Source organism: Protopterus annectens, chromosome 15.part0, assembly GCF_019279795.1.
Source record: "Protopterus annectens isolate FY-2018-M chromosome 15.part0, PAN1.0, whole genome shotgun sequence".
NCBI classification, from domain to species: Eukaryota; Metazoa; Chordata; order Ceratodontiformes; family Protopteridae; genus Protopterus; species Protopterus annectens.
The window spans coordinates 343,677,638-343,699,635 of record NC_056749.1 but is presented as its reverse complement, the minus strand read 5'-3'; the positions used below and the strand labels follow the sequence as shown (position 1 = coordinate 343,699,635).

Sequence of the window (21,998 nt, the reverse complement as noted above, 5' to 3'; positions counted from 1 at the left end):
ACTGTCACAACATGTTTACACACTGAACACTTTTTACAAGCCATGGTTCCCATCTTTTTATCCTTTACATTAGGATATATAATAATTTCAGGTGGTATAAAACGGTTATGTACCACCATATCAGCCAAGTTTATACTTCTTTTATAGGAAACTTTTACCTAATTCTTTATGAAGTATTTCAAATCTTGATCGTTAATGATCATTTCCCAATATTTTTTAACTTCCCTAACCATAGCTTCTGTCAGAACATTGAACGTTGTTACAAAATAAACTTCTCTGTCACCCCCTATAGTCTTTTTTTCCTTATTTCTACCTCTTCTCATTACGTCATTATTATTTCCATTTGCTTCACCTTTCCTCAAGGCACTATTATGTTTATTTATTATTCCATATCTACATTATTTTCTTTTATTCTTGGATTCTTCCACTATTTGTTTATTAAACCCCCGCTATAAACATATTTTCTGTTTCAAGTAGTTCACATTCAAAAACCACATCAGAGCTACATAATCTATTAAGTCTTAAGAACACATTGAATGGCAATACTGCTATTAAATGGTACTCATTGAAGGCTTGGTGCCGAAGCGCTAAGTTGGAATTAAATTGCTGTGACTGCGTGCTGAATCTTGTGTCCGTGACTTTTGTACTGTGGTATTTGAATTTTTGCCTTATATTTGTGGTATTTGGATTTATGGCAATGGACCCTGACCACAATATCCCTAGAATTCTGAGAGAGGATGCAGGAGAAGGCTCACAGTACTCCCAACGGTCTATAGAGCACTACATTCTTCCCAGAAATGAGAAAATTACATCTGCTAAGATGGCTGAAACTACACCTGCTGTTATGGTGACTGATGTACGGGACTGGTATGAAGGTGGGCATGGACGACGTTTCAATAATCCATTCCAAATGGTGGGTTCCAGTGGAGGAAATATTTTTCCTGCTGAAGTCCGGGAATTGTGCGAGAAACTGGAGGGCTTGTAGTGGAAAGAAACTAATACACATTTAATCGTTTTGTGCCTGAAAAGGTATGTGGAATTAGATATAGCCCCGAGGGGATTAAGGGCATTCAAATCCCTTACTACACCTTTTGATTCAACAAGTAAGGAAGATTTGTTGTTCAAACAAAGGTGGTTAGCAGTGGCACATCATTGTGCCATGGAATGGGTGAAAATTCTCATAAAAAGAGATTTCTTAAAACAACAGAAACTTAAAGAGGAAGCTAAACGAGTTAGCTCCGACCTACAAAAGCACCTCAGTAGTTCTAAAATGGATGAATTACTGGGGGATATAAATAAAAAATTGATAACTTTGGAGAATGAACTTGTGGAAAGAAAGAGCAATAAAATCACAAGAGACATTAGGGACTACAATAACGAAACGGCATTTCTATGGAAATGCAAATGTAATAAAATGGCGCGAACATATGGTGGAGCTATGAATCAAAGAAATATACCGGTTAAAGCTTCTGTAACTTTTGTTACTTCAGAGGAAACTGATGGCACCATGGAAGGAGAATTCAATGCTGAGGAATATCCACCTTTACCGGCAGCCCAAAATTCAAGTGACTTTAATAACCAGTTTTGGAATGAGCCAGGAAATCATTATCAGGGGAAGAAAAGGAACAGAAATGACTGGGGAAAGGGCAGAAACAGTGGTCACAACAAATACTATAATAAGAGGACTAAATGGAACTAATTACAATGATACTTTTATTCAGAAGTTGGTGCTTAATTTGTCAGGTATGGATGTCTCATAAATGGCAATTTCTGTTTTAAACTTGGGGTTAAAATGTATACCTACAGCTTTGCATAGGTTACATGTAGTAAAAGTGAGTTATTTCAATTGAGTAGGAAATTGCACTTAATTGATTATTTTGATAGGCAAAATGGGAATCAAATGTTAAATGCTAATCAATTAGAAAATGTTGACAACAGTTTTAAAGAAAGCTTTAATGAATCTTTTTATTCATGTATTTCAGATTAAATTGATTTGTATGGTGATGAAATTAATGCCTATAGTAACTTGAATACTGAAGCTATAGGGGTTAAATCAAAAGTTATTCCACCTTTTGTGAATGTTACTATACAAAGTTTTATTATGACATTAAATTTTGTTGTTGAGAAGTTAAGTAGACTTTAAAAGTGAAAAACAAAATGTATCTTACAACCTGACAAAGAATGAATGGATAGCTTTTAAAGCATTGTGTGCAGATAGAAGTTTAGTAGTAAAAAGATCCGATAAAGGAAATTAAGTAGTAATATTAATTCATGTGCAATATGCTGAAATGGCTCTTGCTCATTTGAGGGATGAAAAAGTGTATGAAAAATGTAATGTGAAACAATATGAAAAAGCTATAACAGAATATGAAGCTTTGATTCAGAAAGGCTTACGCCTAGGCTATTTTGTTTAAAATTATTTTAAAAAGTTTAGTACAGAAAACACATGTATTGCAGAGTTTTACTGCTTACCGAAGACACACAAAGGATTAGTAAACTTAAGTGGAAGACCAATAGTGTCAACTAAAAAATACTTCTTAAAGAATATATGTACTTTGTTGCATGAGTATTTAAAAACTTATGTGTTTGCTTTACCTTCATTTATTAAGGATAGTCAAGATTTTCTATGTAAAATCAGAAAAGAAGTTTGGAATGATAACATGTACTGGCTTTGTTTAGATGTTAAGAGCCTGTACACTAATATAAGGCATAATAATGGTATTGAAGCATTAGGATATCTCTTGGGTGATTCTCCACTGACCCACTTTATAATACAATTAACAGATTTCTCTTTAAAAAATATTTTTTTTCTGTTTAACAGTGAAATTTACCATCAGTTGCAAGGCACTGCATAGGGGGCAGCTTTTGCCCCCATGTATGCAAATATTGTGATGGCTAAGTTTGAAATGGAATATATATATATATATATATATATATATATATATATATATATATATATATATATACACACACACACACACATTTGTTCTATAAAAATCAAGTACTTCATTACTTTAGGTTTATAGATGACCTGATATTTTTATGTGATGGAAATAAGGATGAAATTCAACCTTTTATGGATGACTTACATAATAATGTGTTTGGCTTTAAATTTGGTGGCATACAAATGGAGTAAGAAAGTTACATTCTTGGATATAGATATTAATGGCCTAGAAACAACAGCGCATAGGAAATTTGGCCAGAATAATGCTTTTCTAGATGGCACTAGTTGCCATCCAAACAAGACTTAATAGATTATGTAGCTCTGATGAGGTTTTTGAATGTGAACTACTTAAAACAGAAAATATGTTTATAGTGGGGGGGGGGGGGGTATAATAAACAAATAGTGGAAGAATCCAAGAATAAAAGAAAATAATGTAGAAATGGAATAATAAATAAACATAATAGTGCCTTGAGGAAAGGTGAAGCAAATGGAAATAATAATGAAGTAATGAGAAGAGGTAGAAATAAGGAAGAAAAGACTATAGGGGGTGACAGAGAAGTTTATTTTGTAACAACTTTTAATATTCCGACAGAAGCTATGGTTAGGGAAGTTAAAACATATTGGAAAATGATAATTAATGATAAAGATATGAAATATTTGATAAAGAATAAGGTAAAAGTTTCCTATAAAAGAAGTAGAAACTTGGCTGATATGGTGGTATATAACCATTTTATCTTCTTCTTCTTTCGGCTTTTTCCAGTTAGGGGTCGCCTCAGCGGATCACCTGTCCGCTCATGATTGGCAGTGGAGTTTTACTGTGTCGAGTTGCCAGCCCGGCGCCCAACCTTCCACAGAAGGCACACACACACACTCACACCTGGGGCCAATTTAGAGTGCCCAATCCACCTACAGCATGTCTTTGGGATGCGGGAGGAAACCGAAGCACCCGGAGGAAACCCACACGACCACAAGGAGGGCATGCAGACTCCGCGCAGAAGGCACCCCAGCCAAGGATCGAACCAGAGAACCTCTTGCTGTGAGGCGACAACGCTGCACCACCGTGGCCACCCTATATAATCATTTTACCATTTTATACCACCTGAAATTATTATATATCTTAATGTAAAGGATAAAAAAATGGGAACCATGGCTTGTAAAAAGTGTTCAGTGTGTAAACATGTTGTGACAGTTTTTCCTAAAATAAATGGTGTCAGATTCACCCCTAGAGATCTTTATACATGTGGTACAGAAGAAATAATTTATGCTCTCAGATGTAGCTGTAACCTTTATTATATAGGGGAAATAGGGACAGCCTTTGAAATACGCTTGCAAGAACACATAAGGGATATCAAAAATTACAAGATAGATAGTCCTTTAGGACAACACTTTATAAATGCACACAATGCTAAGCCAGATTGTTTAAAAAGGATGCATCCTGGAAAAAATGAAAGTTTCATTGGGTGAAGTTTCATGTATTAAAGAAAAGTTGTTGAAAAAAAGAATTTTTTTTATTTTAAAGTATAATACTTTGGAACCTCATGGGTTAAATAAGGAAGTTAATTGGAAATATGTAATTTAGTATATTAATTGTTTGAGTGATTGATTGTTTGATTAATTAAGTACTTGAATTTTATATGTGTATAAATGAAAATGTGAATGGATTTGTACTCGTTGAAGGCTTGGTTCTGAAGCTCTAAGTTCATAGGTTCATAGGTTAGTACTAGGCTAACTGCCCTTGTGAGCCATTGTAAGCTTAGCCAATTATCTCTTGTGGAATTAATTTGTTGTGACTGCTGTTCTGAGCCTTTGCTTTACTATCAATGTTGGCTTCAGGTTGTAGACTCTGTCATGGCTAAATCTGGTATTCTTCTGCAGTTGTATCATATTTATGTCAGTCATTTCCTGTACTTTAAATTATTTTTTAGGTATCAGCAAGCTTTCTGCATTTCACCCTTCTGCCTAACAGCAGTTGAGCTGCAGAGAAACTGAATCACTGGAATGAAATATTCTTACATTCCAAAACATCTAGATGACAATCCTTTTACCTTTTGCTACAGTTCTTTCTTAAATGCATCAGTGTTTGTATAGTTCTCCCCAGTTGACAGTTAGATTGTGGATGGTTGGACTGGGTGCTAGATTCCTCTGAATCCTGACTTTCACATTATGGAACACTGTCAAATATGGCATCTATGCCTAACCTACAAGGCATTCTCAGATCCAGCCCTGATGAATCTGCTACATATTCACAAAACAAACAGCACTAGCATTATCAGATCTAAGGATCTAAATGTCATCTGTGACATAAGCAAAATATGTTGGAGGGACAGGTATGTGTTTCAGAGATTACCCCTTCTCTGGAACAGACTCCCCATTCAGTGAAACCTAGGTCTTCCTTAAGCCTATTCAAACACAGTTTGAACCAATGGATGGGAAATGATAAATTCACTCATGGCTTGTCACCTGTGGCCCTTACAGACAGGGGCAGTATGTGGATGCCCTAAAGTACAGGCATATACCAAAGCCATTCTAGCCTGTAGGCACTGGTCATTGGGAAAACTGGGGCAAGAATGGCTAGGCTTAAAAAGCCTCTAGGGCTATTAGCCTAACAGCCTCCTATAAGGGACTATATTAGAACATCGAAGTTTCAAAACTTTGAATGTTCTAATATCGAACCCTATTCAACGAAAGCTGAAAACATCGAACATACAGAACAGCGAATTCTTTCCTAGGGAAAAAATTCTCTGTTCCAAAACACATACACACAACACAAGCACACCAAACAAACAGCAATCCACACACATACACTTAAAATCTTACACCTAACCGTACACTAAACTATACATACACCACTAACTATCTACTTACCTTAACCCAAACCCTAGCCCTAAGATCCATCACTATCACACACTCACCTCACCTGTGCCCTAACCCTAACTCAACTACCCCGCCCTAACCTTCATGTCCACACAACTGCACACTTACCTGACCCACGCCCTAACCTTAACTCACCTAACCCACCCTAACCCTCACGTCCACACAATCGCACACATACCTAACCTGCGCCCTAACCCTAACTCACCTAACCTGCCCTAGCCCTCACATCCACACAATCGCACACATACCTAACCCACACCCTAACTCTAACTAACCTAACCCATTCTCAATTGCACACTTACCTGAACCTGACCCATAACTTTCCACCACAGCACTGAAAATACCAAAACAACAGAAATGGACAACCAAATTCTTTCCCTAGAAAAAAAATTGGTTTTCTGTAGCTTCGATATTTTCAGCTTTCACTGAATAGGGGTCGATATTAGAACATTCAAAGTTTTGAAACTTCGATCTTCTAATATAGACCCTCCTATGAGAGCATCAGGTATTTCCTTTTTTGGGAATTTAATCTGGCTATTTGAAAACATAGCTCACCAAATGCAGACAAGTACCATGCTCTCAATGTTTGGTATGTGGACAGGAACTACAGTGATTCATAGAGTTGAATTGTGGTTGTCCTCAGTGGTACACAACACGCATCCCACTTACTTGACTTCTACACACTAGTGCATAGAATCTGCTGCACACTAGTGTTTATGAACAGCACCCATATATTTTAATAAACTGATCATACTTGAACTTGTTGGGTCTGTCATTTTGGTTATTCTAAGGAACTTGGAATAATAATACATACTGCGGTAGCGCTGTCACCTCACAGTAAGAAGCTGTCCAGTTCGATTCTCAGCTAGAGCGTCTTCTGTGTGGAGACATGCGTGAATGGGTGCACCTTCGTGGAAGGTTGTGCATCAGGGCTGACAACTCAGCACGTAAAAATCAACTGCCAATCATTAGCAGACTGGAGTTCCGCTGTGGCGACCCCTAACCGGGAAAAGCCGAAAGACACAACAACAACAACATATAAGATGCACGATGTGATGATGTGAGTTATCATCAGCTATGTCAGGAGAAATAGAGCAGTGGATATGTAACATATGCCAGCACAGCTAGCTGGAATTTAGTAAATAATTATATGTTATTTGAGTATCAAACTGATTTGTACAGATGCTTGTGTTGAAAATGTATTTGTAAAGTTGCTTGTGTTAAAAATGTATCAGCAGTGTGCCCTGCTGGAAAGAAAAGAAATGTACATGTATTATTATAACTGTTTAAATGTATATATTGTTACAGAGGATACTGGAAGAGAAGAGGTTAAGCTCAGTCCCAGCTAACTTTGGAAAATAGCTGAAATTAAAGTAGGCCATAAAGATTGTATCTTACAGTTCTGATTGCAGCCAGAGATGAAATGTCTGTGAGAAGCCTGGCTTAGTAGCTCTGTAGGAGGAGTAGAAGTATTAAAATTGTTCTATGGCTTCCAGGAGCTGCAGCAGATCTTCACAAAGCTCTATATTTGTGTATTATTGACACATAGGTGCTAAATCTTGGCAACTTCTAGCATTGGTAATAGTGTGAGAAACAGAGTCAGATGACCAGATGTGATATCATTCTGTAAGCTACCCCAGAAATAATATTTAGATATTACATTGAGAAGTTTGTCAGTCAGACTGGGCAGTCTGTTTCTTGGAACATGACATAGGAGGATCCCTCAGCTACTTCAGCTTGCCTTGCTCTAGTAAGTGAACCAGGGAATAGTAACGCTTTAGATTAGTCAGAAAAGTATAGTAAGTTTAGCAAAGTACATTTTTTTGTAACTGTGTGAATCTATTCATCTGTGTTATTTTAATATTTCCTGTGATTGAAACTCTGGTGTTTACTGTAAATAGATATTTAGTATTTTCTTGATCTGTTATTATTACATATATTTAAACTTTTCATTGTGGCTGAACCTTTCAGAAAATATTTAAGCTTTGAGAATATTTCAATATATTTATTTGGCAATAACTCTGGCTACTTCCGAATGCCTGGCTGTTTGGTCAACATTACCTTTTGTATTTATATAAATTTCATTCAGTATAATTGGGTACCTTTTTAAGAGCCTTATAGTAACTGACTGGTGGCAGTGAATCTACCTTATAGTTTGAGCAAAGTTGGTAGACCGGTAATCTGTGCCAGCCTTTCCCAGGTGTGTGTGTGAAACTTAAATCTCAAAGAGTGTGTGTGTGTCAACTACTTGCAGCAGGGGCATGAACCACTGGTTTCACAGTGAGAGTGGTAGAGGATTTAGCTTGGACACTCGGCTGAGGATCTACCTCTAAAGCTGTGCCAGTGGGGAGTCTTACTGGGGACCTGGGAAGAGACAGAGAGAGAAACCTAAACCTGGGCTGAGTGTGTTCCCTGTGTGCTCTTAAGGGAAATTGTGCTTTATGCAGACAGGTTTCCATCTGGAAATACTGAGTGTATCCATTTTTATTCCAAGTGAACATCCCTCTCCAGTGTCAGTAGTAAGGATTCAGGCTCCTTGATTACTGGCCCATAGTGGGGATGTCACAGATGGCTTCTTTAAAATGTAGCAAATCAGTGCTCACTTAAATTCACATATGATGTGGAAGAGGGTATACTAGCATTTCTTCATTTGGATTTTGTTACAATGTACATTGCAGATAATACAACTCTGTATTATTCGTTCTATGGGGTTGACAGTCTGGGTCAAAACATTGTCTCTTGTTCTTTCTACTTTACTATTCCCAGATGCAACTCCTGTGTCCTTTCAAGCATTTGTTTTCTCAATGGATTTTAATTCTGCCAGCTTTGAACATAACGACTTGAACACAACTTATTTGTTCCCTGAATAAAATCAGAGGAAAAAAGTAATTTATTTTATGATTTATATTTGCCCCATGATTGCCTTGAAATATTCCTCTCCTACTGCATCAGTTCTGATTTTGCTTTATAGTGGTATCACTTCATATTTCTCCTTTTGCAGTTGCACCACAGATGATGTGTAGAGAGCAAAGACAATTGCCAGATAAATTTAAAAATCATGTTTTAAAACTGCTGCCTGGATAGTTCCATAGGAACAGCCAAAGTGCTGTTGGTGATCACAAATTTAATGTTTTTGTTTACATTTGCAATTACTTTCTTTAAATGATTTTTTTTTCAATAATGTTTGTTGCCAGTGAGACTTTTTGATGTGCCTTTTATCGATCAGTCTTATTGATGATAATTTACTATATATTCATATAAACCTTTCTGGATAAATGTATTAAGTATATGGAATTCTCCAACAGCCTCTAATTTTTTACAGACTCATATGGGTAATGCTGTCATAACATGATTGCACATTTATTCCTGCATAGTATATGCAGAAGAGTGTGTGTACATAATGAGACACATGAAATAAAAACGTCTTCAACCGTTTCCAACCTGACACTTTCTAACTTGGTTTTATATGTCAGTTTACATCTGCATTCCTACTGCACTACCTTATCCACCATAAGTTAAAACACAGAATGAAACAGATCTGTCTGGACATTCTTTCACAGTCAACAGAAATTGAACAATCGCATTCTGTGAGTCATAACAACTTTATACATAAGTATTCTATATTAATGGATGATGTCTTGCTGTTTAGTGTTGAAGGAAACTTGCACTTTATTATTATCCTATATCTCAATCCTGCTCAGGAAGCGTGTATATATACACATATATATATATATATACACATATATATATACACATATATATATATATATATATATATATATAGATATAGATATAGAAGTATAGAGGTTTGTGTCATCCTGAAATGTTTCAAAGTGCATTTTAATCAAGTACAGAGATAAAGTAGATGCTGTCCAAATTATTCAAGTTAGTGTTTAGTCTGATGTAGAACAAAGTATTCCTGAAATACATTAATGAGTTGTAGGCAAGCAATTCTTTATCCTGCCTTCAGTTTGTCCGTTCTGGCTCTGACATTTGGACTTAGTAAAAGTGCAATAGAAGCACAGAGTGTAACACTAGATTTCTTTACTACCAGAAATTTCCTCCCACAGTCTTGAATGTCATGTGAAAACACAGTTCTGGTTAATGGGGGACAGTATGTATCTGACACATGCTTCAACATTACCCAGTTAAATATGCATTCAACCAAAAACTTACAGTGACTGTAAGCTGACTAGGCCTTCAAACTGGTTCACATAGATTTTCTTCAGTGGATTCTCAGAAACGTTTCTGCATAGAAGAAACACATCATAAACAGAAGTTATTTTTTCTCTTAAATAAATGTGTGTTAATAGTTAAATTTGTCATCAGATTATAGTGCCATGGTCTCGTCTTTTAAATATTACAAGATCTTTTACTCCTCTGACCTTTCAGAAATATTTTGGCCTCCATAAGTGGTCCACTGACTCAATGGAGTCCATCTAGTCAACAGAATGCAATCAGTTTATCAACTGTCCATTCAAAAATGCAGTTTATGTCAGTACCTTCTGAAGCAGCAGTTCATAATCTATTATTTAATAGTAAGCATTCTTAAACATCAGCACACTGAGAGGTATATGACTTTCCTCTTGATGTGCCATATTTAATAACACATTCTCACATATTTTTTTTTTCTTATTTGACACACGTCTTGTTTATCATTTCCATAAACAAATATTAACCAGAAAGTTTATTTCAGCCTCTAGATATTGAGATTAACATAGGGAAAACGGTGAACAAGCTACACTTTCCTGCTGCTGTTGTCATAACAGATACCAGACTCAATTTATTCTTACTCTTCCAGTATCCAAGTCACAGAAAAGCAATTATCCAATTAAAATTAAATGATAACTTTAGGATCAAATAAGTAGTCATTCAGTTAGTGCATAAGCAGCCTTAAATTCAGTTGTAACTAGTGCAATTGTCTTTCTTTGTTTATTTTGCTCCAAAATGGTAAGCCAGAGAAGAATGCTGGGTCCTTCTCTGTATTTCTTGAAAACTAATGAGCTTTGGCTATGGCAACCTTGTAGTTTCACAGCTATCATCATTCCATCAAATGTAAATATAGATAAAGAGCTTAAGAGAAACACAAGTATTGGTATAAGTAAAATGGATATCAGTAGTGCAGCCCTGATCATGTGTTAAATCTGGGGGGGGGGGGGGGCAGACAGACAGCCAGCAAGCATGATAATACAGGGTAGTGGATAATAAAAAGTGTTTGATATTCTTTATATCCACTCAGCCTTGGAAGTAGCTCCATTATGTATTCATTCTAAAATTCTTGGCTTTTCAATCTGCCAAACTGTTACAACACAAAATGCTTCATTTGCAAAGATGTTGAATAAGCCATGATCTGCAAATTTGTAACCTATTCTTCTTTTTTTAACAGTATCATCACATATTGAGAGTTCAGATGCAGAACTCATATTCACAAATGTTAAACAGTGTCTTTGTCTCGGCGTTCAAAAAATGAAATATTAAAAAACTCTTGTTTCAGTACTAGTTACCTGAAGCTCATCTTTCTTTTGATGTGTGGTGGTGACTGTTTTGCAAATGAGCATGCCTCATGCTATCAGCAAAGCATTGATTCAGGTAAAGTGCAAAACATTTTCAGTTACAGTTGAATAGAAGACAGTAGCAGAATATTTGGCAAGGACAGAGTAAATGAAGGAAAAAAACATGACAAGGGCGAAAAGGTAGACTTACCAAAGAGTTTCACCTTCAGCCTAACTGTTTATCTCAGTTCATATGGATCACTTGTTAGAATCAGCAAATTGTTGTACAGCAGGATCAGGAGTTCTAATCCCATCTCATTTCCATGGCAAATTTTGTACTGATCTGCAGTGACCTGAGCCAGTGCCCATCTGCAAATGAGCATGCATTCAGTCATAAAATATCTTTCAAGGTCAGGCCAGCCAATCTGTTGATGGAGGTGAGTTTTGTTATTTACAACTACAAAAATGAGTATCTAGTCAAAAGTAAAGGCAAAATAATATTTTTTTACTCACAACTTACTTAAACCAGAAGGTTTTATTTCTTCTAAGATGTGGCATTGCCTGAGTTTATTAAATCAACAGAGGGAGTATACAAGCATAGGAGATTACCAAACAGCCATGTCAAACAAAGATGAAGGATAAGAATTCAAACTGCTGAAAAAAAAAGAAAAAAAAAAACCAGAAAGAATTAAAAAAAATAAATAAAATAAATGGGTTAGAGAACAGATGAGGAGGAGGTCAGATGCTAGGATGGGGCTCTGTGGCTTAGGGACGTGTGGGATAGAGGTGGATGCAGATCCTGTAGAAGGATCGTGGTAACAGAATTGAGGAAGATGATTGCAGTACTCAGAGTATGGGTCAGTCTGCTGCGACTAGGCAGTCAGGGTGATAACAGAACCTGGACTGATGTAGTATAATGACATAGAAAAAATGGATGACCAGGCTGGACATCACAGCAACAGTAGGCATCAGGGAGACAAGCAGATTAAAGAGAGGGGGAGGGACTAGGGTACAATGAGACAGTAAGATCTAAATACTGAAGGTGGAGAGGTAGAGATGGCTGACAAAATTGGCCAGAAAATAACTTTGCCAGATGTAAAAAAGAAGGGAGAGATGGATACATGTGTGACAGACAGAATTAAAGAGAATGATGGAAGCTAGAAAGAGGAGGAGGAGGAGTGGGTGGTACTGGTGTAGTGCACAAAGAAGGAGCCGGAGGATCAAGGAAGGAGAACATACTGCAAGCCTTTCAGGGAGCCTAGGGAGGATAAGCACAGTTAGGGAAAGGCAGAGCTTCGGTAGGCATGCAGACAGGAGGAATAAGCAAGGATAAGTGAGTAGGAGAGCTAGCACTGGCAGTCTGGGAAGGACAGCAACAGGGATGGTAGGTGAGGAGTAGGGAGGCGTTCTACAGAATGGAGGCTGCATCACAAGGATGTCAGGTGGACAGGCAAGTCAGAATAGAGTGGATGAGTAGAAATGAAAGGTATACCAGGACTCGGATTATAATGATAACCCGGGAAGTGAGAAAAAAGCTCATGGATGGAGGGAGTTGCTCACATATCACACTATATGTGGGCAATAATGTCTCTGAAAGTGGAAATGCAAAAGAGGCAGAAGAAAGGTGCAGAAATTACAAAAAACATAGTTTTATAAGAGACTATTCATTGCTATGGGTTGGCACAAAGTCTAAATAAATGCACTTGGCTGGGACGTTCCTCTACCCACCTCCCCATCTAATGCCTTCAACTTATTGAAGCCCATTATAGCATGAAAGCATGTTTGATTCATTATAGTATTTTTGCAACATATGTATTACTTATTAAAATACAATTATTTTCTGTAAATTGCTCTGTTGATTGTTTTGTTAAAGGTATACAAACTGTCCATAACATACAAAGACTTGGGGTGTGCATGTTTTTCAGTGACTATAAGAGTGTAAATTAGCCTAGCAAGGAAAGCTAGGATATTGTAGGATAGTACCTGGCTCAAAATGTGGACTAAAAAGTAAGGATTTGGAGTAGTGGGTACATGGAGGAGGAATGACAACTTACGCCTTTGCCACTGGTGGACTTCATCTCTCTCTCTCTCTCTCTCTCTCTCTCTGATGGGCAGCCTTGCTAAATTCCATGATGCAAAGGTATAGCAGTATAACTCTTCCTTTTCAAAGCTTCAAATAATTATCAACCAACGTCCTTAGCATTCTACCTCCTCTGGTTTCTATAGAAATCTAGCTCCTCCTTGCTTGACTGCATACTATAACAGTAAGGATCCTGTAACAACTTATAGATATATTCTTGCATTTAGAGTTGTATTTAAATCACACTGCTGACAAATGTATCTAAACCAAAAAAAAAATATTGTTCCTGTACCTGTGTATTTATCTGTATGTAATTAATGTTGTATTTTTTTGTTTCTCTGTGGAGCTTTTCTCCCCGGGCCTCCGCTGAAAATGGACATGCATCCAGTCGGACTATCCCGGTCAACAAATGTAAAATAAATAAATAAATAAATAAATTATTCCATAAAACTAATGAGGAAGAGGGTTACAAGCACCTTGACAGTAGAAGAAATGGATGACAGCAGGAGGACATGGATAAACAGACAACGGAAGCAACATTCATGTAGATTAAGGAATCACCAGTGAAACGAGAAAATACAGTGGGTAGTAATAGAGTAAAAAAGTCCATACTACAGAGTATGAGTCAGAAGTTAAAAAGGGTGAAGTGAATGGAAGATAGTGAAGACATCAGGACTCACAGAACTAGAAGGCAATGCTGGGTAATGCCAGGGGTTTAAGCAAGAAAATGGAGAAACTTCAGAAAGAGATGCAAGAAGGGAACTAGGCATAGTGTAGGTCCTACAGAAATCTGAACAAATTAGGTAAGCAACCATCTCCTTCAAGGCTTCTTTGTTCAATATGAATAGGATTTTGTCCATCTGTGTAACAGATTCTTTTGCAATTAGTCCCACTTACTTATTTCCAAACATATCTCCCATGCCACCCAAAAACTGTGATCCTTCCACCTTTTGCTTCTCGTACCCAACTCAGCTTGCCTTCTTCCTTCTACATATCCTTGAATGTCTTTACTATCATCCCTCCTTCTTGCATTAACCAACTTGATGTTCCTAAGACTTTCTGTATCCTCCCATCTATTTTCGTTTTTTTAGAAAAGGTAAATCTTTTCATTCCTTATTCTCTGTCCAGACCCCCTCCTTTCCCAGAAAATACACCCATTCTTCCTCCTTAAGTTTTCTAAATACTTCTAGGCAGCCTTCCTTGTACAAATTGCTCCATCTTACTTCTGTTTCCATTTCTGAAGAACTGCTTTCAGTATTTTATGTCCACAGTCCCTATAACAGCTGCGCTACTTCAGTCTCTGCAGATTTTGGCACTGCGCCCTCCCTCCTGCATGTTTTATTCCATGGTTTTCTCAGTAAATCCCCCTCTACCTGCCCTTATAACTCTCTTTCACGACCAGTCTCATCTGAAAATTCTCTTTCTTCTTTGTCCCTTAGAACATGTTAACTGCAGTGACATGCCGACACAAATCTGGCATTCCCCCGTCCCCAGTGTGCTGACATGATTTCAACTTATCCACAGGGCTGGCCTTGCGCATTGGTGAATTGACAATTCCCTAGGGCACTGTGCTTATAGGAGCACTGTTTCCCTATTTATTTTTTAGAGCAATGTTTATTTGTTCCAATAAATAAATATATAAAATATCTTTACTAAAAAGAAAAGGCACCTGCAAAACATTGGGCACTTGGGGAGGGATGGGGGGGCATGGCTCCAGTTGACTTGCCATTCATGTCACATCTTACATATTGTGAGGTCCTGGGACCACAGGCTGGTGGCCTCCTCACACCAAGGCTGTATAACTGGACTTTGGCATGTGCTTAGTAATACCCCTGCCCTGAACCCCTACCTAGACTAAAACCAGCCCTGCTTGAGAGTGTACAGAGAATGTCACTGTACTTGTGTGGGGGGGCTGGTGACATTGTTATTTCTTTAACATTCTTTCGAAACCTCAGAAGTTACTGTATGTTATATTGGACTGTGGACAGAGCGATTTTTATTTCTTTAACTTTCCTCACAAACATCAGAGGGGTGCACAGAGGGTCACTATAGGTTGTATAAGAGCACTGTACTGTCTATAGAAGTAACAGGTTAGATACATTATTGTAATCATTATTTTTTTTTAATTTTCCTCACAATCAAACATGTTATGCATATACAGGTGTCTGTCACTTTGGGGGAGGGTAAATAAACATGTTGTTTTTACATGTCTGACAGCAAATATGCTGTATTCTGTTCTTTTTTGTTTTTTCAGTATTGCCCAAATGTGACATTAAAAGGGTAAAAAGAAGCTGGCTATCTTTCAGGGGTAGAGTGGGAGGAGGCATGCACTTTATAAACATGACAGCAGCAGCCTGAAATGTAACTGAGGGTATCTGTGCATTAATGTTAGCCCCAGTTTGACATCAGTGGGGGGAACACAGAAACTGACAACCTATTCTGAGGTGGGATGTTAGGGAGTAGACAGTATACCTAAATATGTATCCTTACAAGAATTTGTCTTCTCAGTTTATTGTGAACTAGTGTTTGGCCAGCATTGAGCATAAAAACTTGTATACATCTTATTTCTTCTTTGAAATATAAAAGTAAGATTGAATTTTTTTCTGTATGCATAGACATCCAGCTTAATTTAGTTATTGCAGGCAGTTTTGGTTAGTTATGTTGTGTTGAAAGGATGCAAGGAAAAGCAAAGTTGAAGAGTAAGACTGAAGTTCTTTCTTTAATTGTGGTTTTTATTCAGGCTATCATTGGATGAAAAGGCTGTTTAAAAAACTCTAAGATGCATCTCAGAGCATCTAGAATCCTAATAGGTTCTGGGAGCCTGGCAGACTCCAGTGCTCTGGCCTAATATAGTTGTTTCTACTGTAGCTGTTACATTGAAGTCTTGGTTTGTTAGGATGTGAGGAAAGGACGAGAGAAAAAAAAATGAGTAATACTAAATTTATTTCGTTGATCACGGTTTTAGTTCAGGCAATCACTGGATGAAAAGGTTGTTTAAAACAACTGTAAAATACACCTCATAACGTCTAGAACCCATGTGGCTTTGGAGAGCCCTGAGGCCTCCAGAACCCCTGTTTTAATACAGATGTTTTCTCCATAGTTATCAGACTACACTCCTGCTTAGATAGAGCAGGCTGGATGAATGAATGACTGAATGAATGAATGAATGAATGACTGAATGAATGAATAAATGAATGACTGAATGAATGAATGACTGAATGAATGAATGAATGAATGAATGAATGAATGAATGAATGAATAATTGCAGGAAAAAAAATGAAGAGTTTTCCAAACTGTGAAAAAGGAAGCAAAAAGGTAATCTGGATAGTGTGAGTAGACCAGAATGGGCAGTGTGTGTGTGTGTGTGTGTGTGGGGGGGGGGGGGGGGGGGCACTATAGAGCCTTTTTGTCTAGGGCACCAGTTCCCCTAAGGCCAGCCCTACCTATCTGTGCCCCCACCCCCTCCAAATCAACCTGTCATATATATTTATTATTTGCAATAACATCTGATCTCTGTGTGCCACATCCTCTGATGTTACTAAATATAACACCAGGGATATTGTTATCTCCCTTGCCACCTTTATACTCCCATTCAACAAGCCTATCATGGTACTGTACCTATCCATTACATTTCTTCTCTTCATTTGCATTTCCTTGAGATTTCTTTACCTGATTTTCCACACTAGGATATACCATCATCCCAAATTATGAATCCTTAGTACTGATATTGGAAGCCGTCACCTTCCCTCCATTTTCTCCTGCCATAACCATTAAATATTTCTGTGGATGACACTTCAGTCTAGTTCTTTCCTGAATTCCTCTATGCATCCCGGTTAATCTTACCTACATCAGTTAAAAGCAGTGTACAGTCATGCATGGAAAAGTTCTGTTCTTGTCTCCTGCCTCCCCCAGTCTAGCAGATAAATGTAAACCCTTTGTGCCAGAACCTTCACTGCCAATGGGAACAAATTAGGAGAAAGAGAATGATACCTTGTTTCATATCCCTTTTCAGCTTAATTGATACAGGCAGAGCTGCTGTGAAAAGAAATCCAGATAGTTTGTGGGTTGTATAATGCCTATGCAAAACTCTGAAACCCAGAGGTTACTTCAGTATCTCAAACTGACATCCCCAGCTAATGGAGTTGTACAATGCTTGGTCTCCCCTTGCAAAAGCTCCAACCCCTTTAACTTCCTTCAGTATCTCAGATTAAAATTACTGGCAAATAATTTTAATGTGTGTTATGAATATCAGACAGGATCATTCTCACGTTTCTCTGACCCCTCTTCTCCCCCATTCCTTAAAGTCGAATAGCAGCCTTTAATAACGTGATGTTGCAATCCATTTCATAAATCCTGCCTGGGATAACAGCAGTACCTTGGCCAAACTCCTCAATAATCTTAATGAAAGAACTCTACCAATGTTTTTTGTATCTCTGCTGTCCAAGGACATGAGTTTCCTATCATTCAAACTACTGCCTTGATCACTGATATGAGCCATAACTGTCTCATATTTTGCCCGGTGCTGTTCCCTGATGTGGCACCCCTCAACTCTGTGTTGAGTAGCAAAAAAAAATAAATAAAAAATCTGTTCCTTGATCTGGCGCTTCTCACCTAAAAAGAGTAAGTTAGGTCTATTTTTGTTCTACTCTCCTACAGTGGAGGAGAAAAAAAAAACTGTTTCTTTCTGCCTTTAACAGTTGTAGCGGTTAACAATTGTAGCAGATGGCTTGCCACAAATGACATCATACACAAAGAGCTTTGACCTGACTGCAAAATGCAGTATTAGAGTTAAATTCTGTTCCAGCATTGATAAATTCCAGTACTGAAATTAATGTGGGTACTGCACTACCTGTCAATCAGCACCTCCTGATCATGTCCCTAACACTTTACACCCACGGCAGCTGCCCCCTTTACCCCACTCTAGCTACAGTGATGTTACTGATGGTAGTAGTTCTTACACACAGTATAAGTTATTAAAAGTCTCTTAACAACATGTCAGCCACATTCATCCCAGTGTGTGTGTGTGTGTGTGTGTGTGTGTGTGTGCGTGCGTGCGTGCGTGTGCGTGCGTGTGCGTGTGTGTGTGTGTGTGTGTGTGTGTGTGTGTGTGTGTGTGTGTGTGTGTGTGTCTCTTTCTCACTCTTTTTTCCATTGCCCTTAATGAGGCCTTGTTCCATCTCAACACTATATACCTCCCTACTGGCTCATATAATTTCCTGTATTATTGTACAAATCCTTCCTGTTTTTCCCTATCTAATCAGTGCCCACAAATGTCTGCAATATCTCCATTCTAGCTTTTTACCACAGATCCTTTAAACACCAAACAAAGTTAGAATTCTACATCCCACATAGCCTGCCACCTGCCTTCATTGTATGCCCATTTCTAATTGCATTATCCATTTATCTTCCTTTTCTAGTGCTTGCTGATGTTTCTGCAACCTTTCTAGTACCTCTAACCTCATGCTTCCCTCTCTTTTTCTTTTGGCTGTTCCCATTAGGGGTCACCACAGTGAATCATCTGTTTCCATTTCTTCCTGTCCTCTGCATCTTGCTCTGTCACACCAACCACCTGCATGTCCTCTCTCACCACATACATAAACCTTATCTTAGGCCTTCCTCTTTTCCTCTTACCTCTCAGCTTCATCCTTAGCATCCTTTTTCCAATATACCCAGCATCCCTCCTCAGCACATGTCCAAACCAACACAATCTTGCCTCTCTGGCTTTGTCTCTAAACTGCCCAACCTGGGCTGACCCTCTAATATACTTATTCCTAATCCTGTCCATCCAAGTCACACCCTGTGCAAATCTTAACATCTTTAACTCTGCCACATCCAGCTGTGACCCCTGCCATTTTGTCAAAGCCACTGTCTCCAACCCATATAACATAGCTAGTCTCACTACCCTCTTGTAGACCTTCCCTTTCACTCTTATTGGTACTTGACTGTCACAAATCACTCCTGACACTCTTCTCCACCCACTCCACTCTGCCTGTACTCTCTTCTTCACCTCTCTTCCACACTCGCCGTTACTTTGGACTGTTGATCCTTAGTATTTAAACTCATCCACCTTCGCCAGCTCTACTCCCTGCATCCTCACCATTCCTCTATCCTCCCTCTCATTCACACACACTTATTCTGTCTTAGTCCTGCTGACTTTCATTCCTCTTCTCTCTAGAGCATTTCTCCACCTCTGCAGGGTCTCCTCCACCTGTTCCGTACTCTCACTACAGATCACAATGTCATCTGCAAACATCATAGTCCACGGGGACTCCTGTCTGATCTCATCTGTCAACCTGTCCATCACCACTGCAAATAAGAAAGGGCTCAGAGCTGATCCTTGATGTAATCCCACCTCCACCTTGAACACATCTGTCACTCCCACTGCAGTCCTCACCAATGTCACACTACCCTTGTACATATCCTGTACCACTCTTACATACTTCTCTGGCACTCCCGACTTCCTCATACAATACCACAACTCCTCTCTAGGCACCCTGTGATATGCTTTCTCTAAGTCCACAAAGACACAATGCAACTCCTTCTGACCTTCTCTGTACTTCTCCATCAACACTCTCAGAGCAAATATCGCATCTGTAGTGCTCTTTCCTGGCATCAAACCATACTGCTGATCATTAATCATCACCTCCCTTAACCGAGCTTCCACTACTCTTTCCCATAATTTCCATAATTTCCCATGCTTCCCTCTCTAACCTTCTCTAATATTCAATTAGCTTTTCCAGCTGCCAGGCCCTCTCATTTTTCTGCCTACTGCACATACCCATCATTGCCATAATTCTAATAACTGCCTTCATTCTAAATCACCAAGGCCTTCAGCCTGTATCCTCTTGCCAAACGAATTCAGTTTTGACTATGATAAGCTGGTTCTTATTCATAGATTCATAAGGTTAACAAGGCAAAGTCCATCTGTGGACTCGAATCACCTTGGCAATATCCACATTCATAGGGTACCTTCTGTTTCCAGTAGTGCAAAGCCAGTCAGACCTGGGATAAATTTATTGATGTCAATCCAGTTGTCAAGCTTTACTTTAAAAGAATGTAATATATAATTTAAATTATCCCAGAAATGTTGAAAGCATTGAGTAATAATCCCCTTCCATTATGTGTACCTCCAGCATCTCTTATTTATTTATTTATGGTGATTTGAGTCTTTAGTTCAAGTGTTCATGGAAACATAGGAGATCAAGGAGGGTTTTATCCTTAACAACATGGATTGCATGACATAAATCACTGCAAAGGAGTCTGTGAGAGAAAAGAGGATGGAATTCATGGATGTCTACAGGGGAAATGGAACAGCTGTCTCTGCCTACTTGTACAGGGTAAATCATGCTGAGAATTGCATCACTGCATTTAGTAAAAATGCTCCGATTCATAACAGCTGTCATACATCAACAGCATACTACAGCTGTTATCACTTCCAATTCCCACCAGTTTGCATGTGGTGCTATACAGTGCCAACATAAATGGTAACTACAGTGACTAACTTACCTCAGTTTTCATATAGAGACTATTAATTGCTTTATATTGGAGAGAAACATTGTACAGGTCTTGGTTGATATGTGCCACCCATATACAGAGTAGGCAGAAATGTGTGGCCTTCTCATACCTTTAGAGAAGAATGTATATATAGTTCTTTTTATACCAGCTACAGGGACCTATCAGGATTGACTGTGGAAATCCTGGGTATTTCAAAGGTCTCCAACTCTAGAATTCTCAACAAGTTCCTGGACATAGTTTTCTGCATGTAGAGCATCACATATGGTCCCCAAGTACTGCAAAGGTAAGAGCCAACAGTGTGTGTGCTTTTTATGACATTGCCAGCACCTCCAAGGTACTGGGTGCCATAGACTGTAGGCATTTACAAATAAAACCCCTTCCTGGCATACAGTAATTTTTTTTAAACAAGAAGGGCTACCATTCTGTGAACTGTCAAGTAGTATGTGATACACCCTGGGAGTTTTTAAATATTACATATTTGGCACATATTCTCAGTTGTATCAACACTTCCTGCATAATGAAATTTCACATGGTCATTTAGTTGGTTCCATGGCTCATTTTAAAATATATGGCTACATAGCTAGTGTATCCATAGGTATCCATAGGTTGTAACCACCTCTCCTGCTTATTCATACTTTAACAGGTGAGGAGGGATACCCATTGGAGCTCTGGCTTATGTCACACGTATGAACACATAGAGTATTGCCAAACTGCAGTATTATACCCCACACTCATATGCATACATAGACACATGCACACATGCGCGAGCGCATACACACACACACACACACACACACACACACACACACACACACACACACACACACACACTTGCATGTGATGTTACAAAACTTGTGTTAAGCCTGCTTAAAGCCCACTCTCATTGCCTTGACCTGTCCGGGTGTAGGGCACTCCAGTACAATCTAGCTACAGCCTGTAAAATATTCCTAGCATGTTCTATGTTTCTTAATATTGTTATGATGACACAGGCCAGTTCTAGGATATTGTGGTCAGTCTGTGCTCACACACAGCTGTCAAGAAAGGTGCATCAACACCATCATCTGATGAGCATGGGGAACAACAACAACCAAAA

At 38.4% G+C, this 21,998-nt stretch overlaps 1 protein-coding gene across 1 annotated transcript in view; it reads right to left on the bottom strand.

Annotated features, from left to right (window-relative positions):
• The window catches only part of LOC122789682 (relaxin receptor 1-like), a 976,275-nt gene that overhangs the window by 100,811 nt on the left and 853,466 nt on the right, over positions 1–21,998 (bottom strand). Inside the window, exon 13 of the mRNA XM_044057098.1 lies at positions 9,995–10,066. Within this exon, the coding sequence (XP_043913033.1) occupies positions 9,995–10,066 (72 nt within the window). The remainder of the gene's footprint in view (positions 1–9,994; positions 10,067–21,998) is intronic.